General features: G+C 41.0%; 3 protein-coding genes across 3 annotated transcripts in view; 2 read left to right on the forward strand and 1 right to left on the reverse strand.

Moving 5' to 3' along the window:
• Positions 1-75: 75 nt before the first annotated feature.
• fam217ba (family with sequence similarity 217 member Ba) lies at positions 76-3802 on the reverse strand. Its single transcript, XM_080497039.1, has 4 exons — positions 3379-3802; positions 3173-3272; positions 2953-3017; positions 76-2824 (listed from the first exon to the last, which is right to left on the reverse strand). Exons 1-4 carry the CDS (start codon positions 3483-3485, stop codon positions 1381-1383), a joined length of 1716 nt encoding a protein of 571 aa, XP_080353165.1. The 5' UTR covers positions 3486-3802; the 3' UTR covers positions 76-1380.
• A 351-nt stretch (positions 3803-4153) lies between these two features.
• Positions 4154-6212, forward strand: ppp1r3da (protein phosphatase 1, regulatory subunit 3Da). The gene is made up of 2 exons (XM_080497110.1): positions 4154-4311; positions 4804-6212. The coding sequence occupies exon 2, from the start codon at positions 4832-4834 to the stop codon at positions 5750-5752; it is 921 nt and encodes a 306-aa protein (XP_080353236.1). The 5' UTR covers positions 4154-4311; positions 4804-4831; the 3' UTR covers positions 5753-6212.
• Positions 6213-7025: 813 nt separating this feature from the next.
• sycp2 (synaptonemal complex protein 2) overlaps positions 7026-21826 on the forward strand; it is a gene marked incomplete at both ends in the record, with an annotated part of 16902 nt that continues 2101 nt past the window's right edge. Inside the window, 41 exon segments of the mRNA XM_080496900.1 lie at positions 7026-7049; positions 7141-7281; positions 7362-7484; positions 7595-7690; positions 8195-8219; positions 8371-8456; positions 8554-8648; positions 8742-8776; positions 8882-9024; positions 9113-9165; positions 9432-9477; positions 9665-9763; positions 9848-9908; positions 10120-10268; positions 10426-10470; positions 10714-10800; positions 11107-11212; positions 11390-11487; positions 11588-11656; positions 12087-12138; positions 12239-12284; positions 12424-12491; positions 12590-13011; positions 13095-13219; positions 13615-13660; positions 13746-13789; positions 13865-13925; positions 14024-14189; positions 14277-14341; positions 14455-14613; positions 15729-15890; positions 16210-16360; positions 16834-17129; positions 17979-18251; positions 18353-18395; positions 18596-18721; positions 18999-19136; positions 19386-19537; positions 19703-19797; positions 19934-20033; positions 20641-20699. Of these exon segments, the coding sequence (XP_080353026.1) occupies positions 7026-7049; positions 7141-7281; positions 7362-7484; positions 7595-7690; positions 8195-8219; positions 8371-8456; positions 8554-8648; positions 8742-8776; positions 8882-9024; positions 9113-9165; positions 9432-9477; positions 9665-9763; positions 9848-9908; positions 10120-10268; positions 10426-10470; positions 10714-10800; positions 11107-11212; positions 11390-11487; positions 11588-11656; positions 12087-12138; positions 12239-12284; positions 12424-12491; positions 12590-13011; positions 13095-13219; positions 13615-13660; positions 13746-13789; positions 13865-13925; positions 14024-14189; positions 14277-14341; positions 14455-14613; positions 15729-15890; positions 16210-16360; positions 16834-17129; positions 17979-18251; positions 18353-18395; positions 18596-18721; positions 18999-19136; positions 19386-19537; positions 19703-19797; positions 19934-20033; positions 20641-20699 (4430 nt within the window).

The raw sequence follows: 21826 nt of genomic DNA on the forward strand, positions 1-21826 counted from the left end.
TTCTATGCCTTACAAATACTTGCATTCAACACTGAGAAAATACATACCACAATCTTTCTGCGTGCATGTTTGACGTAATGTACACATTTATAATAACATTACAATTCCCCACCCCTTATGGCTTTGATACTCTACATGAATAATCTTGTTAGGAGGTGCAATCAGAATATACATCACTATTAGATTGATGTAGTGTTTTTTAAATATATATAAATCAAGTGCAGATGGTAAATCACAACAAACTGATAAAACACTCCAATGTAAAAACAGTGACCCAAAGACATCAAGTATGCAGTGGATTAGGACGGTGATATGTAAAACATTAACATGTTACAGCCTGGAAATGCTGCATGATGGAAATGACATTATAGTAGACATACAGACACATTCAGGTCTTTTAACCAAATAATTATTTTTGTGCATAATGTAAACATAACAATGACAATGATGGGTACAAGTCAATCACAACACTTCTCATAAATATAACTATGGTATATAAAATCTGGAAAAATATCCATTTACATTCGTAGCAAACATTACACCATCTTCAATGATAAGAAGAGCTCAGCTCTATGCAAAATACAGTATTTCATCGTAGACGACAATTCAAGCTGTTCAAACATGAAAAGCCCTTGGAACCAAAAGTGTAAAAAGCAAAGCACAAACACACGTGAAACTAACTACAGTAACACCGTACCTCACCACTTACTGTGCCTCTGTCTTCTCGGCCGAAGATGCTTTCGTTTAAAAATTGATTGAAAAGATGAGGCACCCCAAAAAAAAAAAAAAAAAAAGTTATAAAGCAACATCAAGTAAAACAATTGCATTGAAAATAAATACATTCAAAATTGCACTATTACTGCTAATGGCATATTGGATGACTAAAAATGCAATGACCTGAATTGAACTTCACTATGGAATACTTATGCTGAAACTATCCAGCAGTACAGTTGATGTCTATGTTATGTCTATTTTACTATCAGTAGAATATTGAGGTGACAGTGCAGTGCAATAGTTTAGATTCACATAAAAGCTGCTTCTTCCTTTTTTCTATTTTTTTTAGAATCCTAGCAGTATTTGGGTTCACAATGAGCCTTCTGTTAAAACACGGTCCAGCATTATGACTACAGCTGTACATTTTCAATGAAATGTCTGTTCTATTTGAAGTTTCACATTAGTCTTAGCTGTTTTATCTGCATTGTAGCTGCTCTATTCCTGCTAATTAGAACCTTTATGAGGCTGTTCACCACTGGTTTTGATTGCTGTACAACAGTTACGACATGTTAGTATTACACAGATTACATAGAAAGCAAGCATAGTTTCAGGCTCCTATACCAAGTAACCTCTAAATAAAGCACTACACTGCAAGGTTTGTAGGGGTTACTTTGCAACAAAGTGCACATTTTTTGTTTTGCCATTCTGCTTACTACTAAGTGAGGGTTTGGAGAGAGATGATGGCTCTTTAGCAACTCTTTTTAGGGTAGTTTTCGAGGCCTGACCTGCTGCCTCCGTCCTCTGCCAGTCCTTCTCCTCTCGCCTGGAAGTGGGGATCTCTTTCTTACTTGCAGCAATAACACGTTTGTCTGGACCAGCTGCCTTACTGCTCCCGGGTTCCTTTTTGACCTCCGTCTCAGAGTTGGCTCTGACGCGGCTCTTCCTCACCTGGCCTCTGCAGCTTTGGTTGTTGCTCGATTCCTGGGCTTGCTTTCGCGAGTTGCCTGCAGCCTGCATGTGTCTGAGATGACTCCGTCCAGCAGGGGGGCTCACGGGGGTCTGGGCCCCTCCTACACTTCCACCTTGTGCTCCTGGGCTCCTGCCCTCTGTGGAAGGTGCTCGGGTCTCACTGCTGCTCCTCTTCGCCGTCACTCCTGGTCGGGGTTTACGCTCGAGCAGTGGGCTGAGCCGTGAGTGGCGCTGGTAGGCGTAGGCAGAGCAGCTTCCATTACACAAAGGGTAGCGAATATGACAGTGGGGACAAACTGGAAAGCGGGAGAGCTGTTGCTGGGCTGACGCTGAGGCTGGTGATGGAGGGTTGTTGACGGGTGCAAATGGGAAGGCTCGCTGGCTGTGTCGCAGCCCTTTCGGGGAGTTGAGTCGTGAGGGTGGAGCCGTGTGAGGCCTGGGCGGGTGAGGAGCCGTGGCGGAGGGGAAACCCTGTGGCCTCGGACGGCTTCCAGGTGGGCGACTGTTCTCCGCCTGGACTGTTTGGATCTGCAGCCACTCCAGCTGCAGTAGCCTCTCCAGGTACTTCTCTAGGGGCCCTACAGGCTTTGGCCGGGGGGCTCCTCGGCCCTCTGTGTGGAGAAACACTGCCAGTTGTCTCAAGCTCCAGCTGTTGAAGGGAGGGGGCAGAAATTCCGGATAGCAGTAGGTGGGTTTTTCATTCCCATCTTCATCACCCACTCCTGTCCCATGAGGCCCTGGAATGTCCGGGGGGAAGTCATTTGTGTTGATGATCTCAGCCCGGAGGTTAAGATGAGGTGGGGTGCAAGGGGTGCATGGGGATGGCAGTACAGGCAGCCTTTCTGAGTCTGACAGGTCACTGGCACTGTCAGTATCATCCTCCTTGTTGTTGTAGTGCTGCTGAAGTGCCTCCGGGGTCGGAGCTGGAGAGTGTGTAAGCGGGTGATTCGGCATTTGTCGTAATCCTGATATTGGACTGAGAGGCAGCGACAGGGCGCGTCTGTTTTTCCCCATTGCCCCACGATTTTGGAGTATATCGCTGCTGCATTGTGACAACCGCTGATGTTCTCGTTTTTCCTCTTTCCTGTGTGTGTACGAGTGCTTGCGGAGCTGAGGTCTCAAATCTCCTTCTTCTTCCGGGCTGTAACAACACAGATTACTTCATGAAAATAAAAAACAAACAAACAAACAAAATACTGTAGATTTAGGGAGTGACTGAATCTGAAGCCAACCATTTTGAGAGAACGTGAACTTCCTGTTTCTTCTTACCTGGAGACTTTGCTTGTATTCTTTACACTGCTTGACTTTACTCTGACACCTTTTGACTGGGCACCCTGTAAGATTATTTTGAGAATGAGTTGAATATGTAAATCTTGAGCACAGAGCCAAAAACACCTGCTGCAACAAGACTGTGCCTTAAATATACCCTGTAAAAAAAAAACAAGGTCATAAAATGACTGTGTATTGTACAGGAGAGTCAGTAACATACCCTGTGCATTGTTGTTACTGTGTCCTTATCCTGACCCGGTCCTGGGGGGGCATTTTTCATCTGTCCAACCACCTTCTTCGTTTTGTTGCCTTTCTTTGAACTATGGAAACGCGACTGTTTAACAGACTCGCCGCTAACATATCTCTGCAACAAAACGCATGATGCATAAATATATCTTTAGCATGGGTCTGTAAAACAAGGCCTACCTGGTTACTGGCCCGCTGTTTTCTGTATTTTTTGCCCGGATCTTCTCTTTGGAAACGACGCGCTTCAGTGCCGTGGATGCTGTGCGTTCCTGCATGATGGGCCCCATGTTCCACCAGAGGAGATGCTGTTCTGAGTCATGCACAAGTTAAATCACACGGTGGCTAAAGAACCCAACCGACATCTCGGATCGGATACTCTAGTCTAAGGATGAGACTAAAAACACCCATTTTCTCCAAAGTGCTGCAATGCATCATGCGCAGAGGTCTGTGTCTCCTTCGCTGCAGGCTAAAAAGCACGTCGACCTACTGATGTCCAACAACACCGCAGCAAAAGCAATTTTAGTTGAGTGGTGACAGTAGACGTGTATTTTCCTCGTCTGTCATCCTTCTCGCCATTACATACGGAGGGCGGTCGGACGGCGCTTTGTTTGGTTCGCAGTCCCAGCCAGATAGGTTTGTTTACCTGCGACTGACTGGCTCGCTGCTGGTGTCGAAGCCAGCGTCAGCGCGATGCATTCTGGGATTTGAAGTTCGTCTTTGCCGATCGCGCTTTAATAATACTACAAAATTCGCTTTAAATACTGCACCTGAAGTTACCGAACAATGCATAATATTTCGGGCAACTTCCAACACCGTATCAAGGAAAATAGCGAAGACAATAATGGAAGTAAATGTAACTATTTAAATGAAATTTACTCAATCACCCATGTGACATGCTCCGTGTGTAGTTTCCTGTGAACTGCGCGCATGTTAGACGATCTCCAACGACTTGACGCAGGAGGGGACATGTATGTGGGTCGGACGGATAGGGATACGGGTCACAAGGATACCGAGGACTTTGTCACGCTTAGATAAATAATACTTCAAATGGAGGACCCCGGTTAGGCCACACGCTGCAGCTTGGCTGCAACCGACGTTTCCTGGATTTACATGGTGAGATGAAGTGATTATCTGTGTTTGTTTTATGGCACTGCAGCTGTTCAATGCTGTCCGTCAGGAGTGTCCAATCCCGGTCCTCGATGGCTCCGGTCCTGCATGTTTTAGATCCTTGCCTGCTTCAGCATAGCTGGATCTAATGGTGATATTATCACCAAAGTTGTGAAAAAGCCCAATAACGAACCCCTCATTGCAATCAAGTGTGTTGCAACTGGGAGAAAGCTAAAACATGCAGGACAGGAGCCCTCGAGGACCGCGGTTGGACACACTTGCTTTATGTATTCACACACAGCACGTAAACACTGAGACCACGCGTACTCGTTAGAATTGTGACTACAGTATTTGTATTCAAAGTGTTGTTGCCAAAGTTACAGGACAACAATTTTTACTTAGAATAATCCTCAATGTTGCAGTGATGTAAACATACTCATAATAAGACTGAAGTTAAAAACTGAATGTGACGATTGTCATGTTAAATTTTCTTCTCAGGTGAGCAGAGCACCACATCCTGCAAAACATGGATAAAAGGTGGTTTATAGGACCTGAAGGGATCCCCTCTTCAAATTCTGAGCAGCCAATGCCAAGCTGCAGCAGGGTCTCCAGGCCACGGATTACGATCAACCTGACTGAAATGCTTGGCGCTGATAAACCAAATGCAGAGAGGAAGCCTGTTCCAATCCGTCCCCCGAGTCCCAGAGTGTCTGTGCGAAATAAAAAGGAATTGCACCGCAGCCTCTCCTGTGAGCCCACACCCAAACCCATCATTCGACAAAGGTCACACTCTCTGCCTTCTGCCACACAGAAAAGAAAACAATGCAGGCATGTGGGTGTGCGCTTTGTTGACTCTTTGGGACTTGACCTGGAAGACATCAAGGTTTTTAAATCAGGAGAGGATCCACTTGTGCCACATCACGTTGCCTTCAGATTGTTGATGGGTGCCGAGATGGCAGATGGGCAACATCTGGAAATCTGCTTGCCATATTTAGAACCAGTTTTTGCCCAACAGCCTGGCGACCAGCCAGGATTTCTGCATCGTCTCCATGAGCAGAGAGTGTGTTTGGAGAGAGTGCTGTGTTTTGAACTGGGGGTCATTGGAATCACACAGGTCCTCAATTTGGACTTTGAGAAAGATGTCACAGCTCGTTACTCCTTCACAGCGTGGAAAAGCTCTGCAGAAGCTAAGGCTTCTTGGGTGTCCACCATCATCAAAAGCTTTGACGAAGGACGGGAGCAGTTAAGCTGTGATACATTTCGTTTTCATCTGCCTGTCCCTCCTTTCCTGCAACCAGGAGCCATGTTAGAGTTTGCGATTCAGTACAAAGTCTGTGGAGCTGAGTACTGGGACAACAATGATGGGGAGAATTATAAATTAGTTTGCCAAATTTACAAACTCGCTGTGCCTAAAGAATGTGAGGATAGCATGGTTCATTTCATTTAGGATGCACAATTAACGGTAGAAGGCATAGATATGAAGCACTGTATGACAGCTGTCAGTAATATCTATGAAAAAAACAGCATAATGACATATAATGTCTGCTTTGAATTGTTGGCAATTTTCACCAGTTATTTACAATAGCACTCTCACATCTGATGCTAACTTGTTTTGTTTTAATTGCAGATGAATTGTTTGTATTTTTTTAGCTATTAAAAATAACTTAATAAACGCACTTCACCGAGGGCTGGAGGTTTCGTCCAAAACATATTTAAAACTGAAATAATGCACATCCAATATTTTTATTGAACTGTATTTTTTTTACATGAAAATGTTTTATAAACTAAAGTATTTGATGCTCAACTTTTTTGACGTGTATTCTCAGAATAATTGTTACTGAACAAAATGTTTCAAGCAAATACATGAAAATATTAAAATACTTTTCAATAAATTTGAAAATCTTGCACATGAAACAATATGTTGTGTTTTATTCTTAGTGACAATGTTCAAGTCATTGTCCACGCTTTTTAAAACTGCAATTAATCACAGTTATAAAGAAAATACATCAGCAGCCGACAGTAACAATCTATAGTGGACTAAAAACAATCACATGAGGTTAATTAGTGACCCTAAATTATTCATAGGTGATGGGGTTGTGACAAATCTCCAGACTTGTGATTTCCTCACAGACTCCAGGCTTTGTCTTCGGGGAGTTTTGCTGCACTCCCCATTTTTACATACTCCTCGGGTCTCTGGTCGGACGTTAATGACGCAAGCGCGCTGTCCTCGCGATCTCATCTCACTAGCTTCCCGCGGTTTTCTGATGCGGGCCCATCGGAGGAAAATAATGATAAAAAAAAAAATCAAAACAATAAATAAACTCTGCCACGCTCCTATGTGAAACTTCAACCAACTGTGAGTATTATCGCGTATTTAATAATACAGACTAAAAGGTTTTCCTTAAGGATTTTCATCTGTTTTCCATTAATTAATATTTGCTAGCTATCGCAGATGTTAAGTTTGCTAAATCATTAGCATTGAGGAATTAGAGACACAATCACAGAACCGCGTTAAATGTCAGTTTGTTCCAAATGGTTGATTTATTTTGCGTGTGATTATCAGTTAGTTAGGATATCTGAAACACTTGTTTTTGGTAGAATGTAAATAATAACTTAATTGTTAGTAATTTAACTTGTAGACACATTAGCCTGGCTTTGAGTTGCTCTTCATTTCATTATGTTTGCATTTTTACAGTGGAGGCTTTCCCACAGAAACAAACATGGTACTCAGTGAGAAAAGACAGGTGATGATGCCTTTAACTTAGCTTTCCAACGTTGTTGCCAGATTGATATCATGGATTGAATGAACCTGTAATGTCTACTGTCTGTGTCCAGTTGGAGAACGTGATCAATGAAGTGTTAAAGACTGGCGATGTCCAGCCGCTGCATGTCTTCTTACAAATAGATTTTCATGAGGACGCTATTATGAAATGTTCCCAACAGTTCGTCAACAAGTTGGATAAACTAGTCAGCAGGGTAAGTGGAATGCGTTCACTATTATACCACAAAAATATCTTTCTTCTTCCTTTTAATGAAGCTCTACTTGTATTGTTTAGAGTTTAGACAAAAGGGATCTCAAAGCAGCCAGTTTGGCCTTTGCTAGCCTCTACAAGTGTGGGAAAAACCTGAAGTTATGTGGTACTGGCCAAGGACTCCCTGGTTTCATAACCAAAGGCTTGGTAGACAAGATAAGTAGACATCTAATACATCCTGACAGTGACGCTTTAAAAACTGCTGTTAGAGTAAATGTATTTAATTGAATCTGCTTTTTTTTTTACACATGGTGCAGTGGTTCGAGAGGTGCAAGCAGCTTTGGGTCCAGCTTGACCAACATTGGGATGCAGAGTTGTTGGCACTTTCTGAAGACTTCCTTAATGCTTTGATGGTAAGCCAATGCCTATTCGTATACATTCTTTGTGTAATTATTTTTCAAAAACTGGGACTATAGTATGCATCAGCAGCCAGAAGATGGTCATTCTCACATTTATCTGTTAAGGAAGACTCTCCTTCCTGCTATACACACTTCAAAATCACAAGTTTGTACAGGAATTTGAGCTCACTGTATACTGTACAAATTCCAAATGAAGTCACATCACTTGTATTTTAACATACCTCAATTAGTTTCTGGTAATTTGTCAGAAGAATATATTGATTATTTGTTTCTGTTCATGGTATTGCAATCATTCTCACCCTGTATGTACTTAGCTGTAATATAAGAACATCTGGATCAGAGGCCCTGGTTAGTTTACTGGTCACTGAAAGGTGATTGGGTTTTGTCTGCACATGCCCCAAATATATTGAACAACTTTTTGTTTGTTTGTCTTTTACATGATGTTTTTTGTTGTTGCTCATATTCTAACATGTTTTATTTCCATGTTATCTGTTGCAGACAATTCATGAGGCCTGCAAAGAGGGTTTGTACATTTATTGAGGTGTATTCCATTGTCAGCATTTGTTTTGTGTTCAGTAACTGCTATTTAAGCCATTGCATCATCTAATAGGTCACACAAATTGACAGGTGGTGTTTTTCTTTTGACGGCAGTCCAACAATGTGCATATTTGCAGGTACATACAAGGTCACTGAGTCCTTCCTGTATCCTATTGGTCAGTTGGCAGTCGATCCCAGAGTCTACATACTGATCCAAAAAGAGGTTGGATATAGTGTCAACACCTGTTTTGGTGTAGCATTTAATCTAAGAGATTAAAATGTTTGTACATTCATCGGCCATTTGCTGCTAATGTTTTCAGGCAATCCATAAATTTAACCTCATTTTGGATAAAATGCCCGTGGAACTTAAGAGAGAAAGGAAACTCCTGACGTCACAAGAGTCCTCAGGTCTCATGTAGGTCATGTTTATTTGCTCATAGTAACAAACATTACAAATGTCACGAATATTCACAAAATCCTCAATATATGCTTAATTTCGTTTGTATAGGATGAAACTGGCTGGCCATATTTTAGATGGCGGGGGTAAGTGTGTTTCAATAAACTGCACAGTATCAACCACAACTATTGATGGATTAAAAATATATTTAAAGAAGTACAATACGAAAAAATGTCCCCCCTCTTTCTCAGATTATGACTTTCAGTCATCACTGATTGAGTCACTGTTCAGAATGACCACTCCAGCTCAGAGGAGAGAGCTGGCCGATAGATGGTTCAGCATGGGGCACATCGCCTGTGCATTTACCAAGATCTGTGATTCGGAGTTTGAGACGGTAAAATTAGGATTTTCATGCAACTTAAACATTGTGTTTATTGCAGTTTGATAATGACAAATTAAATGGTAAATGTGTCCAATTGCAGGGTTGCCGCCAGTTTTTGAACATGGTGAATGGGATGAATGGAGACAGAAGAAGGTACAGATGTTATTTGGTTGAGAAAATCAATAAGCATAAGGCTAAATAACATATGCTCTGTAAAGTCAAATCAAACAATGTTTTGAAAAGTCAAAATCTAAAACAAAACATATTGATTCTTGTTTCCTCTGAGATCTCTGATATAAATGACCGTTATATAAACATAAAAAAAATATTTTGGTTTTCTTGATAGGGGGGGGTGTGTAATATGTGGCATGTGTAATAATTACCATTGAATAAATCCCATTGTCTTTTCTGTACTGTAGAGTATACTCTTACCCCTGTTTGGAAGTTTACCTAGACAAATATGAGGTGAGTATTATAACATCCGTGCAATTATGCACAAAATGAAAGTGAATGTCTCCAACAGATAGAAAAAAATAATAATAATTCTGCTGCTCTCTGAGCACGTTGGGGTGTAAATGTCAAAGTCACAATGCATACTTTATTACCAAGCTTGTTTGTGGGTGTGTTGACAAGGTGTGGTTATGTTGTCAAGCTCCTGATGCCCATAGATGAGAAGCTTGAGGAATTCTGGATTGACTTCAACCTTGGCAGCCACAGCATCTCTTTTTATTTTACTTTGGCTGACGCAGAGGTAACATTAGTGTCTTGATGTGTAAATCAAAAGGAGCAGTCCTCACACCACAGCAGACACCAACATCTGTTTATTTAAACGTAGGAGAGCCACTGGGAAGCAATATCTGTCAACGAGAATGAAGTTGTCAGCTACGCTGTGACAGGTAATGAAAGACCAAAGACTAATTGTGTTTTTTCTTTTCTTTCCCTTGTCAATTTCAGTCTATCAACAACATCACAAGTACTGTGGTATTTCCTGTCATCTGTGAAGGCAGAATTTTTTTGAGGAAAAGCATCAAATTAAAAAACAATATATTATGTGTTTAGTATGTGTGGGATCTGTTTTCCTACCTAGACACTGCTCTTTGTCTGCAGAGAAGTGCAAGAGAAAAGTGTTGCAGATAAAGATGTCCGAGATGGTAGTTGTTGGTTCAGTGGAAGGATCCAGTCTGAGCATCCATTTCAGCTCCTCCTTGGACATCCTTCAGGCTGTTGGCAGCACCTATGGACCCAGCAAAAACAGAGTATTTACAGTCTGCAACACTTACAATGTTCTTGTGTCACCACAGTACATGCTTTGCTAATGAAAGTAAAATCATGTCAAGGAAAAAAACGGTGAAATCACAACTTTTGGCTCCTCGCTCCTTCTGGAGTTCATTAACAAGTGTCTCTTTCCCTTAGGCCATGTCTAGAGTGAAAAGTGCAATAGAAGTGAACAACACCCAGGTAAACACAATACTCTCATCCAGAAGCTCTGATAAAAGTACCCTTCCAGTTACCAGTGTATTGAACAATAACAGCCTTGTAGAACCTCATAAAGCTCATATAGTGCAGGTTGGAGTTAATTTTCATCATTTTGAACCCTCTGAGAGAAATCTTATTTTTGTCAGAACTCTAAAGACAATGAAAGCAATTCAGTCTAAAGTGATTGTGTTTTTTTTTCTATTCTCATGCAAATTCATCCCTCAGGTTGTTCCAGAAAGCCAGGTGCCTCTCAGCTGGAGTGAGAAAACCACTGCTGCCAATCTTTTGCCTCCTCACTCTGACCCGTTGCAGGTAGAAAGGTTATATGATAGTGATTTACTTTAACCCACCATCTATCTCTTTAACATATATGTATTCATGTTTCTCTTATGGCTGTGCAGATTTTAAACTGTTGATGATTGACTGATTGTACAATAACACACTGACATGAGATGACGTGATCTTGTAGTCAATAGCTTTTTCTTTTTTTGTTTTAAAGGGTTCTGTTCAGCCTCCATGTCTTCAGGTAAAATGTGCATATTTTATGCTCAATTACTAACAATGTGTAAAGCAGATGAACAGGGATTGAGTTGAGCTGTATTCTGATTTTCTAATCAGATGAAAACTCCAGCCAAAAAGAGGATTTCAGAGTCCACGCACACTATTACTTGTAGCGGAGGAGGAATCGTGCATGGTGGAGGAGCCTTCGCTCTTAAGTCATCAAGTAGGCGACATAAAAGAAATTCTCAATACTCCATTACATATTTTCCAGTATACCTGAAAAACCTTAAAGTCGCACCAGTTGTTATTAAAGTACTCAATTATGACTTAAAGCATTTTCATTTGATGTGTCGCCTCTTGAATTATCATCACCTGTTTGAGTGTTTTCCGTTTTCTAAAGGTAAAGAAATGTCATCTGTGACGAAGGTTCCCTCCTCTGCAAAAACCCTCAGTCACACTGTAACTCCTTGCAGTGTAACCTCAGGACTGAAACCGCAGGTATGACGCTATATAGAACACCCTGCACCAAGAATATTACAAAGAACACGATGAGCAAGTTGTGATTTGCTCTTTTTGGTATGTTGTTTATCGTCCTCAGTGTGACTCTTCAATTGCGAGCACAACCTCCGAAACAACCTTCAAGATGAAGTCCAACAAACACAAAACGGTATAGCCACTTTGTAAATAAAACTATCTTTCTTGATTGTTTTCTAAAGATACAGAATTTTTTTTAGAAAACTCCAGATCAAGAAAAAATGCAGAAAGCTCCTTTTTCTGGAGATGCTATTTCCAAATGAAGCAGCCTCTCAAAGCCTGTGTGTTCCTTTGTGTCTTTCTACCTCATGTAAAGACATTTCGACTCCACTATCTCAGAATGTAAAAGTGTGTAACCAGGCCGTCATTCCGGCTGTGATGCACATGGGCGCATGGCACAAGTTGTAGCAGGTTTTTACATCCTACTTAATTGATGGTTGGCATCGCTGTGCCTCGCCCTGTATTATCCCCTTCTGTTAGTTTTCAAATGGGTGCTTCTGCATTACTCTGTGTACATTTATGTTCATTTGTCTAAAATGTATTCTTCTCTACCATTGAATCAGAACTCATCAGTTTCAGAAGCAGTCTCCGTGATCATAAGTGGACAAAGAGAAGGTAAGTTTCTGAGTGTATCGCTATCAATTTAGATTTTATGAGTACTGCATTGTTATTCTTTATGGACTTGCGTACCCAAGTGATCTTTTTTTTCTTACAGAGTGTAATTTTGTACCGGACAGTCAACCCAAAATGGGGAAGAACACGTAAGGGACTATGAAGCACTTTTATTCTCAACTGCAAATTGCTTCCAATCAGAGTAGCCGATGCTCCAATTTGTAATGATGCGTGTGCGGATAAACAATTGTCTTTGTGTCTTAATATGATTTCATGTTCAAATTGCAGGAACAAATTGTCCATTTCCGAAATGCTAATGATGCCCATACAGAAGATCAGCGTACTTCCAAAACCTGGTAATCAATAAAGGCATCACATCTTTTCACAAATTTTCAGTTTCAGAGCATAAAGATTTTTAAAAAAGAATATTGCATATTCTTTTTTGTGAATTCAGAGTCTCGTTCTAGTTTGGGAGAAAAGCTGGAGCACCCTCCAACCTTAAACCAGAAATGGTCCATTTCGACCCCAATCTGGCAGAAGAAACTTCACAATGAGGTTACACAGCGTCTGCAAAGTTTACTTGACCAGGAGAACAAAGATCCTCCACCTCAGGAACCTGCCTTACCCCAGAAAAAAATGTGTAATCTCAAAGCAACCCCCAAAAACAGCCGCGCAGGAGATCAGCGGATATCCTCACTCTCTTCCCCTGAAGAGCCGCAGGTCTGGGGAAAAGAAAGCCGTACTGACACAAAAAGGCAGTCGACACTGGAAGTGGAAGCTTCAGTGGTGAAAACCAACATGAAAAAAACCCGGCAGAAGAAAACATCATCCAAGAACAACAGTCATAACAATCCAGCCACTTCAAATAACATGCAGGTATACAGTGTGTAAACCTTATGTATGTCTTCATGTTTCTTTCTGTTTAAAGTAATTTTTTTCCTTCTGCTACTTTTACTCAGAGAGACACAGAGGTCAATGGCAGCATGGTGAATCTCATCTCCAGCCATTATAAGAAGAAAACACAAGCAACAAAAGAATGTTCATCAAGTATTCCTCAGCCTTCCAATCATCCTCTTACCAACAGGTATACATACACACACACCAGTTAATTTTTCTCTTGCATTGAATTTATGAATCTTATTGTTCTTATTATAAGATTACATTTGGTTGATTTTAATTTCTTTAACAGACCTTTCTTCAACACGAGCTGGCTATCAGTTAGTAAAGTAAGTAAAGAGTAGTTCTTGTTTTGGTATACCTTACATGGGATTAAAGGCTGCTTGTGTTTTTCATGCTTGTCTCACTGATCTGTGTTTGATCTAGAGAGAGAGATCTGAAGCTGTGAGCCACAGAAAGACTGTAACAAAGTCTATCGAGCAGAGGTAACCTCAGCTGAAAATTTCAAAGATCAATAATTGGCTTCGACAGCCTTTTAAGTATTCACTTTTTGTGTTTTTTGTTTTGTTTTTTTTGACACAGGAAAGATGTGTTCGCATTCAGCATTGACGCTCCATTGCATTTCATGGTAAATCTTACTCATTTTAGACATACACGCAGCTATGTCATACCTGAGTGCTTTTATTGTTTCATTGTGTCTTTTTGCGCCGAAGGGAGGACAGAAGAGTGTCACTGACAGCTCTGCCACATTACACAGGTAGGTCAGGTGGACTGTGGATTTTTTATTCTAACCATATTACGAAACTAACTTCACATCTATGTTCTTGGACAGTGGCATCCACAACTCATCTTTGTCCCTCAACAAAGCCAAGAAAGGACAACAACTGGAAAAAGTACGCGTTTAAAGGAGAATGTGATCCATGCATCTAAATGTTTGTATCATTAGAAGCAAATTAACAGACGTGCGTCTTCTGCTGTGTTCGTGTTGCAGAGCAAATGGCACGTGAAAAGGCATTTATTCAGTGACACAGACTCAGACAATGCTGTGACAGAGGTGAGCTGGCTGAGGGAGTCAAACAGAAAGCCCAAACCCAAAGTTACTCAATACTCCAGAGTGGCTCCCGTCAAAACTAAAGCTGTGCCACTTCGAACTTCATGTGAGTGACACATTCCTAACTACTGATCAGATCTCTCCAGATGGTCACACAGTCATATAATGCTGTTGGTACATTTTATACATGCAGTTGAATCCTCAGATTTACTCCCACCCTCCCCAAAGGCTCCATTGGGCAATAACAAAGCCAGAAAGGTAAGGTGATCATATTTTTTCCCAACGTTCCTGCAAACCAATGGTGCACTAGTCTTGTCAGCCACAGTGTGTCACTGTTCTCTACAACAAAAGTATTGTTGAATAATTCACAGGCTCAAGCAAAGAAGAAGCCAGCAACAGCATCACCCCAGAGACCACGTGCAGCTGGCAGGAGGCCGATGAGAGCAACAGCCGCGTCCACCAAAAGCTACAAAGAGCCAGATACTGATGACAGCATGTCACACACTGAGACACCTCCCGCTCATCCTAAGGCAAATTACTTTTCTTCTCTTTTCATACATGCATAATATTGTCGTCTTATATAAAAACCTTCTGGAGAAAGTTATGTAATCAGTGTTCTTAGTATGCATCTGCTTAAAAAAAATGTCTTGATTAGACCACAAAGTACCAGTACCTTTTCTGAGTATATTTCACTTCAGTAATTTGCAAAATTGCTTGCGTGGTCATAGTCACAATGATCAAGCAGCAGAGCAGATAACTGCGACTGAGTTATTTTAAGGTTTTTGTCATGCAACTCATGGTTACATTCTAAGACACCTTGTTGTTAAAGGTTGTGTTTAACCTTAACATTTTCTGCAAATATAAATATTTGTTACCATCAGACAGTCTTTTAGTCAAATCAAGTCACCTTTATTTATAGAGCACTTTAAAACAAAAGTGCTTCACATACAAGACATTTTTACAATAGAAGAGTAAAAATGGTCAAATACATTAAAACAAACAATACGATAGACAACAATAAAACCAGGCACAGTGTCTCAGACATGGTCAAAAGCCAAGGAATAAAAATGAGCCTTAAGATTAGTTTTAAAAGTGGACAGTGAGGGGGATTGTCTGACAGGCAGTTGGTCGCTCATTGTACAACAGAGGGGCTGCAGCAGAAAAAGGCCCTATCTCCTCTGAGCTTTCGTTTGTACGCTTCTGAAGCAGCTGATCAGCTGACTGGAGGTGGAGCAGCTCAAAGAGGTAGGGCGGGCCAAGACCATTCAGAGATTTAAAAACAAATAAAAGAATCTTAAAATGAATTCTAAAATGCACAGGTAGCCAGTGGAGGGAAGCCAGAATGGGTGTTATGTGCTCCCTCTTGCGTGCTCCAGTTAGAAGGCGAGGTGCCGCGTTCTGGACTAACTGGAGATGAGCGAGGGAGGCCCGGCTGACTCCAGCATAAAGTGCGTTACAGTAATCCAGCCGGGACGTAATAAAAGCGTGTATTACTGTTTTAGATATCATCACTTAAAGGAATTTAATGAAGACTAGTTAGATTTTGGTTAAACCATGGCTGCTCAACACAATGAGCCATTTGTTGGCCATCAAGTCATTTTTTTCCCCTGTCATTTCATATTATTGTTGATGCCTTTGCCAACAGAAATCTTTGGTAGGCCAGGATCACAGAAAGAAGAAGGAAACCTGCATTGAAGTTCCAGAGATGAATAAGAATAAACACACATTTTCAGAGCGATTCACTGAGAGTCCCAGAAAACCAGAAAGCCACAACCAAACGGAGCTGAAAAAGACATGTGACCTGAAGGTGGGAGTCAGTCAGGGAATATTCATCTTCAATTGTTTAGTTTAATAAATCTGGCTGGTCACCTATTGAGCAATTGACATTCACGTCTTAGCTTGGTGTGAATATTTTATTTGTTAAAGGAAATATGTCTGCATGCTTCCTGTTATATTTACTCACATAGATTTAATGAAATATTCCTAATTCCAGTTTAGACGGGGAAAACAAAAATGTAACATTGCTTCATAGAATCCTTATTCTCACTGAAAAATAAGTATTTTCATTTACATACCGACGCGTGTCAATAGCAACATTTTTCTTTTTTTTTTCTTCCTCCTGGCAGCAAAGGCCTCAGAATGTTTTTCAAGAAACTTCAAAGTTGAAAAAGAAAAGAGCCACTGCTCGCCAAGAACGGGAGAACACAGCCAAGACTTCCTGGGTGCCACGTCAGACCACTCTCTGCCCGTCCCCTCCTCTCATCGAGAAACTGAGAGGTAAGATTCAGTGGAAAGCTACTCACCAGGATCCGAATTAGATAACAGTCATTTGAAACCTCTGACATGAGCTAATGCCTCTTTAAAATTTCATTGGTTGGTTAATTCCATAATGGGGGCCACATATAGAACTTGCAGTGTTACACACGATAGACATATGCTGCCAAAAATAGTTTCTTATCAATGACTCATTGATGTTGAACATTTGGAAACCACAATATGATACTAATATTAGCTGAGGCATTTCTTCGGCCAGTAACTAATCTCATGTATCTCGGCCAAACCATCTGTATATGTGCAGAAGTGTACTTTGAGTCCAAATACTTCAAGTGTTACATAGCGCGCCCTCTGACTCTCCAACCTCTTAAGTGTAAGTTGATATGTAGAAAAGCAACTCCATATTGACCTTTTACACTCTGTTCAACTTTCAAGCCAGCTGTTTGAACATCTGTGCTTATTTTGGACCTTCACAGCTGCCGAGAGGTCGGCCCCAACCTTGGGTTCGACCTGCTCCCCTCTCCTCAGCCCGCAGGGATCCCCGCTCCCTGCCTCCCCTGGCTCACCCTGCCAGGACTCCCCCCTGCTGGTCCTGCCGCCCCCTAAGCGTGGGTCCACAGTCAGCAGTAAAGAGAAGGTCTCACCGTCGTCTTTCTACAGAGCAGGAAAAAGTTCATCCAAAACCAATTCAGACCAGTTTGTTCCCTCTCTGGCTTCACCGAGGGGTCAAACTCGTGGACCCGGTCCCCTAAATGAACCCACTGCACGAGAGGTACACACCATTCTATTTTCTGTCACTGTCACCCTCATAGATTCTGTGTTGACTGTTAAAATAACATGGAGATATTTCACTCTGGCATATGAGCGTCCTTCCCTGGTCTACCGTGTGCGAATATTTGTAAACATTTGAGTTCTTTGACACAAGCGTTTGCCCTCAGTGGCTCAGTTTAATCATTATCCTTTTGTTAGCTTTTCTTAAGAGTAGATGATCTTTGATATCTTAATATGCTATTCAGAAACACGTTAATTTCTGTGATTGTACAGTCGACATGTAGTGTTGTTCTGATAGGTTTTTAGTCCAGTATGATTTTGGAGTTAATCGATTAAAAAATGTAATTCCAACTTTGAAGCACTTTTTCCAAATGTTCCAACATTTGTACATGCGGTTACAAAGCAGGTGATCATATTTCTATGGCCTCATCTGTCCTGATGAGCAGCTTCATGGTATTTAGCAGCTTGGAGCTATCCACATACCTTTAATCCCTGTGGAAGTCATACGCGTCATCTGACGGTCATGTGAGAATCTCTGGAGCGACATGGGTGGTTGTGTGAATTATTAAATGACCAAAGGCCTTCTTACCTCCAGCCTGGAATTTACGGAAATAGGTCTGTGGCCTGAGCTGTGCCGTTTGAAATTCACACATTAACTGAACTGAGAAACGTTGCTAAAAAAAAGTTGACGATCCCTTTCTTCAGTGAGATTTTTCCGGCTTATTAAATTTTCGACAAGAGAGATTATAGCACTTCAACTGTGCTGCAATGTGACGAATGTCTTCATCATTCACATGCTGATTAGATGCCCACAACACATTTCATTCATTATATTCTATTTGTCTTTCAGAAGAGTAAAGCTAAGAAACAACTCTCTTCAGTGTCGCAGTCTCCCTTGTCTCTGCCCACTCAACCCTTGTTGACCTCTACTGTCAATGAGCTGGACAAGTCGGCTGTGCCTTCTCCTCCCCAGTCTCCATTTCCTGAAGAAACCATTAACTATCACCAGTACTACGGCGTGAGCAAAGTGTCCACAGCGTCAATGCTTTCACCGAGCCAGTTGTCCAGTAAATCGTCAGTACTCACTGACGAAGATAAAGACAGCCCCATTGCAGCAACAGAGGTGGGAGTTCTTCACTGCTCTTTTTTTTTTTTTTATTGCTTTAGTACAACTGAATGAAGTGTTCATATCAACAATTAACTCACTTCCACCCATCGTTACAGAAAACACCTCTTTCCAAGACAGGCTCTAAGTGTCACGTCTCAGGTAAAAAAAAACGTTTCTGTCATAATTGTTTTTTGTTCCTGGAGGTTTTTGTTGCTTCTCTCCTAAACTCACACACGCTGAATCAGGTTTTAATTAGTGATGAGACTTTATTCAAACAATTATGCTTTATAATTATTATAATTATATCTCAGTATTTTATTGAGGATTACACTCTGAATAAGTTGTGATTGTGCTCACAGGTCCCGTTTGCAAGCGCCATTTCTCATTCAGTGATTCAGAGGACGATGACAAACAAGAGAAAAAGAAAAGCAAGTTGCGGGGTCAACGATCTCCTCGGATGAAGCCAAGGAAGTTGTTCAAGTCCTGTAAGTTGTTTTACTTTTACTTAAAAATCCAGTTGTTGATTCAGTGTGTGTCCAACATGTCCAAATGCACTGAGGAAATAACATAATGTACATAGTCACCGGAACAACACAAGCAGTAATCACACACGGTATTATGAAGGCGACCACTGAAACGTGTTTGTTACTTTGTCATTGTAAATTCAAATCCAGAAGTTCTCCAATGCAGGAAGAGACTAAAACAAATGGTAAATGTCTTCTTCTTTTTAAAATGAAAAATCAATGTATTTATTTGTTTCAGCAACCAAAACCCATGATAAGTTTCAGAGCTGGAGAACGCAATGTGCCTCAGAGGAAAAGACTAACAATAAAAACTGGAGAAAGGATAAAACTTTCAAAAAAGGAATATCTGAAGATTATGAAAACACCAACAAGTCAGGTACCATTGTCCCTTGTTTATATGAGACATCAGATTAACCCTGAAGTCATTTAGGAAGGAAGAGATCTCAGTAACTTTCATTTTCATAAAAAAAAAAAAAAAAAGAAAGCTATCTCAAATGCAAATTATTTACAAATTATAGTATTTTGTCACTTTTAATTATCAGTATATAAACTGTTTTCTGTTTCTGGACCATGTCATTTTGCTGTTCCCCTCAGTCACTGAGGCATCTGCCTGGGAGAAGCTGAGGAAGGGGGGGCTTGTCTTACATGAGTCACTTGGAGGATGAAGGTGTGGATGAAGATCTGGACATGGATGAAGATCCGGAGTTGCCAGAAACTGCGGTGGACCCAACTAACCTGTATCAGCAGTTCAGCACTGAAATAAAAACGAAGTTCCAGGTTGGACACACATACAGAAGCACACATTTAAATCAATGACACAATAGATTATGCTCCCATTATATCGGTTTCCCATTTCTGAAGTGATTTACACCTAAAACACAGCTCAGCATCGTGAACATATATCACTAGATTTAAAATGTGTTAAACAAACATATTGTCCAGAACCGCTACAGGATGGTCGAGGCCTTCAACAAGCAGTCCCTGAAGACGGTCCAACACCACGTGTCGTCCGTCAGTACACAGGTTATCAAACACAGGTCAGTAAAGAAGACGTTGTGTGTTGAAAACATGTGCTTGTGTATTTCATGGGGCTCCACTTTAATAAAAAAATATTTTCCACAACACACTATTTTTGTTTGCATTTCATTTTGTATTTCCCGCTCTTCTGCGCAGGTCTCAAATGCTCGGACAGGTTGAAAAAGTCCTCTCGGAAGAAATTAATAAATTGGAACTGGATGACTCGATGCTGAAAAGCATGGAAAAAGACTCCACTGTAGGTCACCCCCCCTCTCTCTCTCTCTCTCTCTCTCTCTCTCTCTCTCTCTCTCTCTCTCTCTCTCTCTCTCTCTCTCTCTCTCTCTCCTCTCTCTCTCCTCTCTCTCTCTCTCCTCTCTCTCTCTCTCTCTCTCTCTCTCTCTCTCTCTCTCTCTCTCTCTCTCTCTCTCTCTCTCTCTCTCTCTCTCTCTCTTCTCTCTCTCTCCTCTCATCTCTCTCTCTCTCTCTCTCTCTCTCTCTCTCTCTCTCTCTCTCTCTCTCTCTCTCTCTCTCTCTCTCTCACACACACCCCCACCATCTGACATAAGAACACGTGAAACATTTTAGTTTGGCTTGGGATGAGAACAGCACTAAAATCAGTGACTTTTTTTTCTTTTCTTTTTTTTTTTTTTTAAATGAAAAGACATGTTTGATTTTTATCTTTCAATTACAATTCTTATTTGTTATGTCATGTGAAAATGGGGGTCCAGAGACTTGCTTATTCTTTATCTTCTCATGAGCATGTACACATGTCTGATACTTAAATCTGAAAAGTGAATGTTATTCTGACTGGGCCGTGATTGATCATTGTTTGGGTTCTGTTTTTTGTTTTTTTTGGGGGGAAGGTGTACTGGAAAAAGCAGACCACCACTTTCCACATGTACAAGAAGCAAGAAGCAGTCAGGTAAAACTCAGGCTTGTCTCTGTTTGTGTGAGCATCAACAGCTGCATGTTCCCGACTGATCAACACAATGCTCCTCATTGTAAACTACAGATTTCCTTTGCTTGTACAATTTTTTTTTTTTTTTTTAGACAACCATAACCAGCATTTCTATGCTGAGATCACTCATGTTTCAGCTGCCAGGCAGTGTCCTGTTCTAAAGCCATTTCCCAAGCATGAATACAAAGCACCGAAATTGATTAACACGCCTTGTGTCCCTCTGCATCCTCTCCATGTTTTAATTAGCACATACTGTGTGATCCAAGCACTGTTCTGTCACAAGTGGCTGGTTATAAAATCAGCATTTCAACGTGATTTCTTCATTTTCAAGATGACAAGCCACCAGTCCTTCAGTCAGTTTACATACTTTTTCTTTTCAGTCTTATCTTCTCAACAGAATCACAGAAAGCAGAATTTCCGCCTTAATAGAACTGAGACCTGATGTTTAGTGAGGGTCTGTGAACCCTTCAAAGGCTTGACCTGCCATAGTTTTCTGTTACAGGCATCAATCGATTACCTTCATCTGTGGACTGTTAATGACATACCGGGGCTTAGAATTATTATTGGAATTACATACAACTAAGTCACTTCTTTACACATTATAGAAACTACGAGAACACTTAAAACATATGGTGGCACACACTGTAGTTGTGTACAATCTCTGCGAATGTATGAAGTGAAAGTAAATGTTAATGCGTCTGCAGAATGAGCAGTTTTTTAGTCATCTGCAACACTTTGTGATGCTGATTTCATAAGTTTGAGTGCAACAGTTAGTTTTACTGTTTGATGTCACTCCACTCAAAGTGCTACAGATTAATGCTGTTATTCTGTATGAGGCCTTCGGACGCCACCATTACCTCTGGAAATAAATCAACTGAACTAATAAGAGAACTGAGCCATTGTTCTCGTGGCAGTAATGTTCAAGCAGCAAAGTTCCGTTTAAAAATAGGTAGAGAATTAACCCCCATGGGAAGCTACGAATTATTGTTCTGATGCATCAGTGGTGTTGATTTGATCACCATGTAATGTTCTGCTGGTTGTCAGTAGTTCAGTTGGACCGTGGTGCAGTGAGGTGGTTTTCTCAGGACTGA

Source organism: Blennius ocellaris (assembly GCF_963422515.1).
Source record: "Blennius ocellaris genome assembly, chromosome: 5".
NCBI lineage: Eukaryota > Metazoa > Chordata > Actinopteri > Blenniiformes > Blenniidae > Blennius > Blennius ocellaris.

Bases quoted from the DNA above. Each gene is read 5' to 3' on its own strand.
- fam217ba (XM_080497039.1), bottom strand. From the start codon at position 3,485: ATGGGGCCCATCATGCAGGAACGCACAGCATCCACGGCACTGAAGCGC. The intron at 3,018-3,172 runs GTATGTTACTGA...ATAATCTTACAG, and splicing joins CAGTAACAACAATGCACAGG to GGTGCCCAGTCAAAAGGTGT. The intron at 2,825-2,952 runs GTAAGAAGAAAC...GTGTTGTTACAG, and splicing joins AATACAAGCAAAGTCTCCAG to CCCGGAAGAAGAAGGAGATT.
- ppp1r3da (XM_080497110.1), top strand. From the start codon at position 4,832: ATGGATAAAAGGTGGTTTATAGGACCTGAAGGGATCCCCTCTTCAAAT.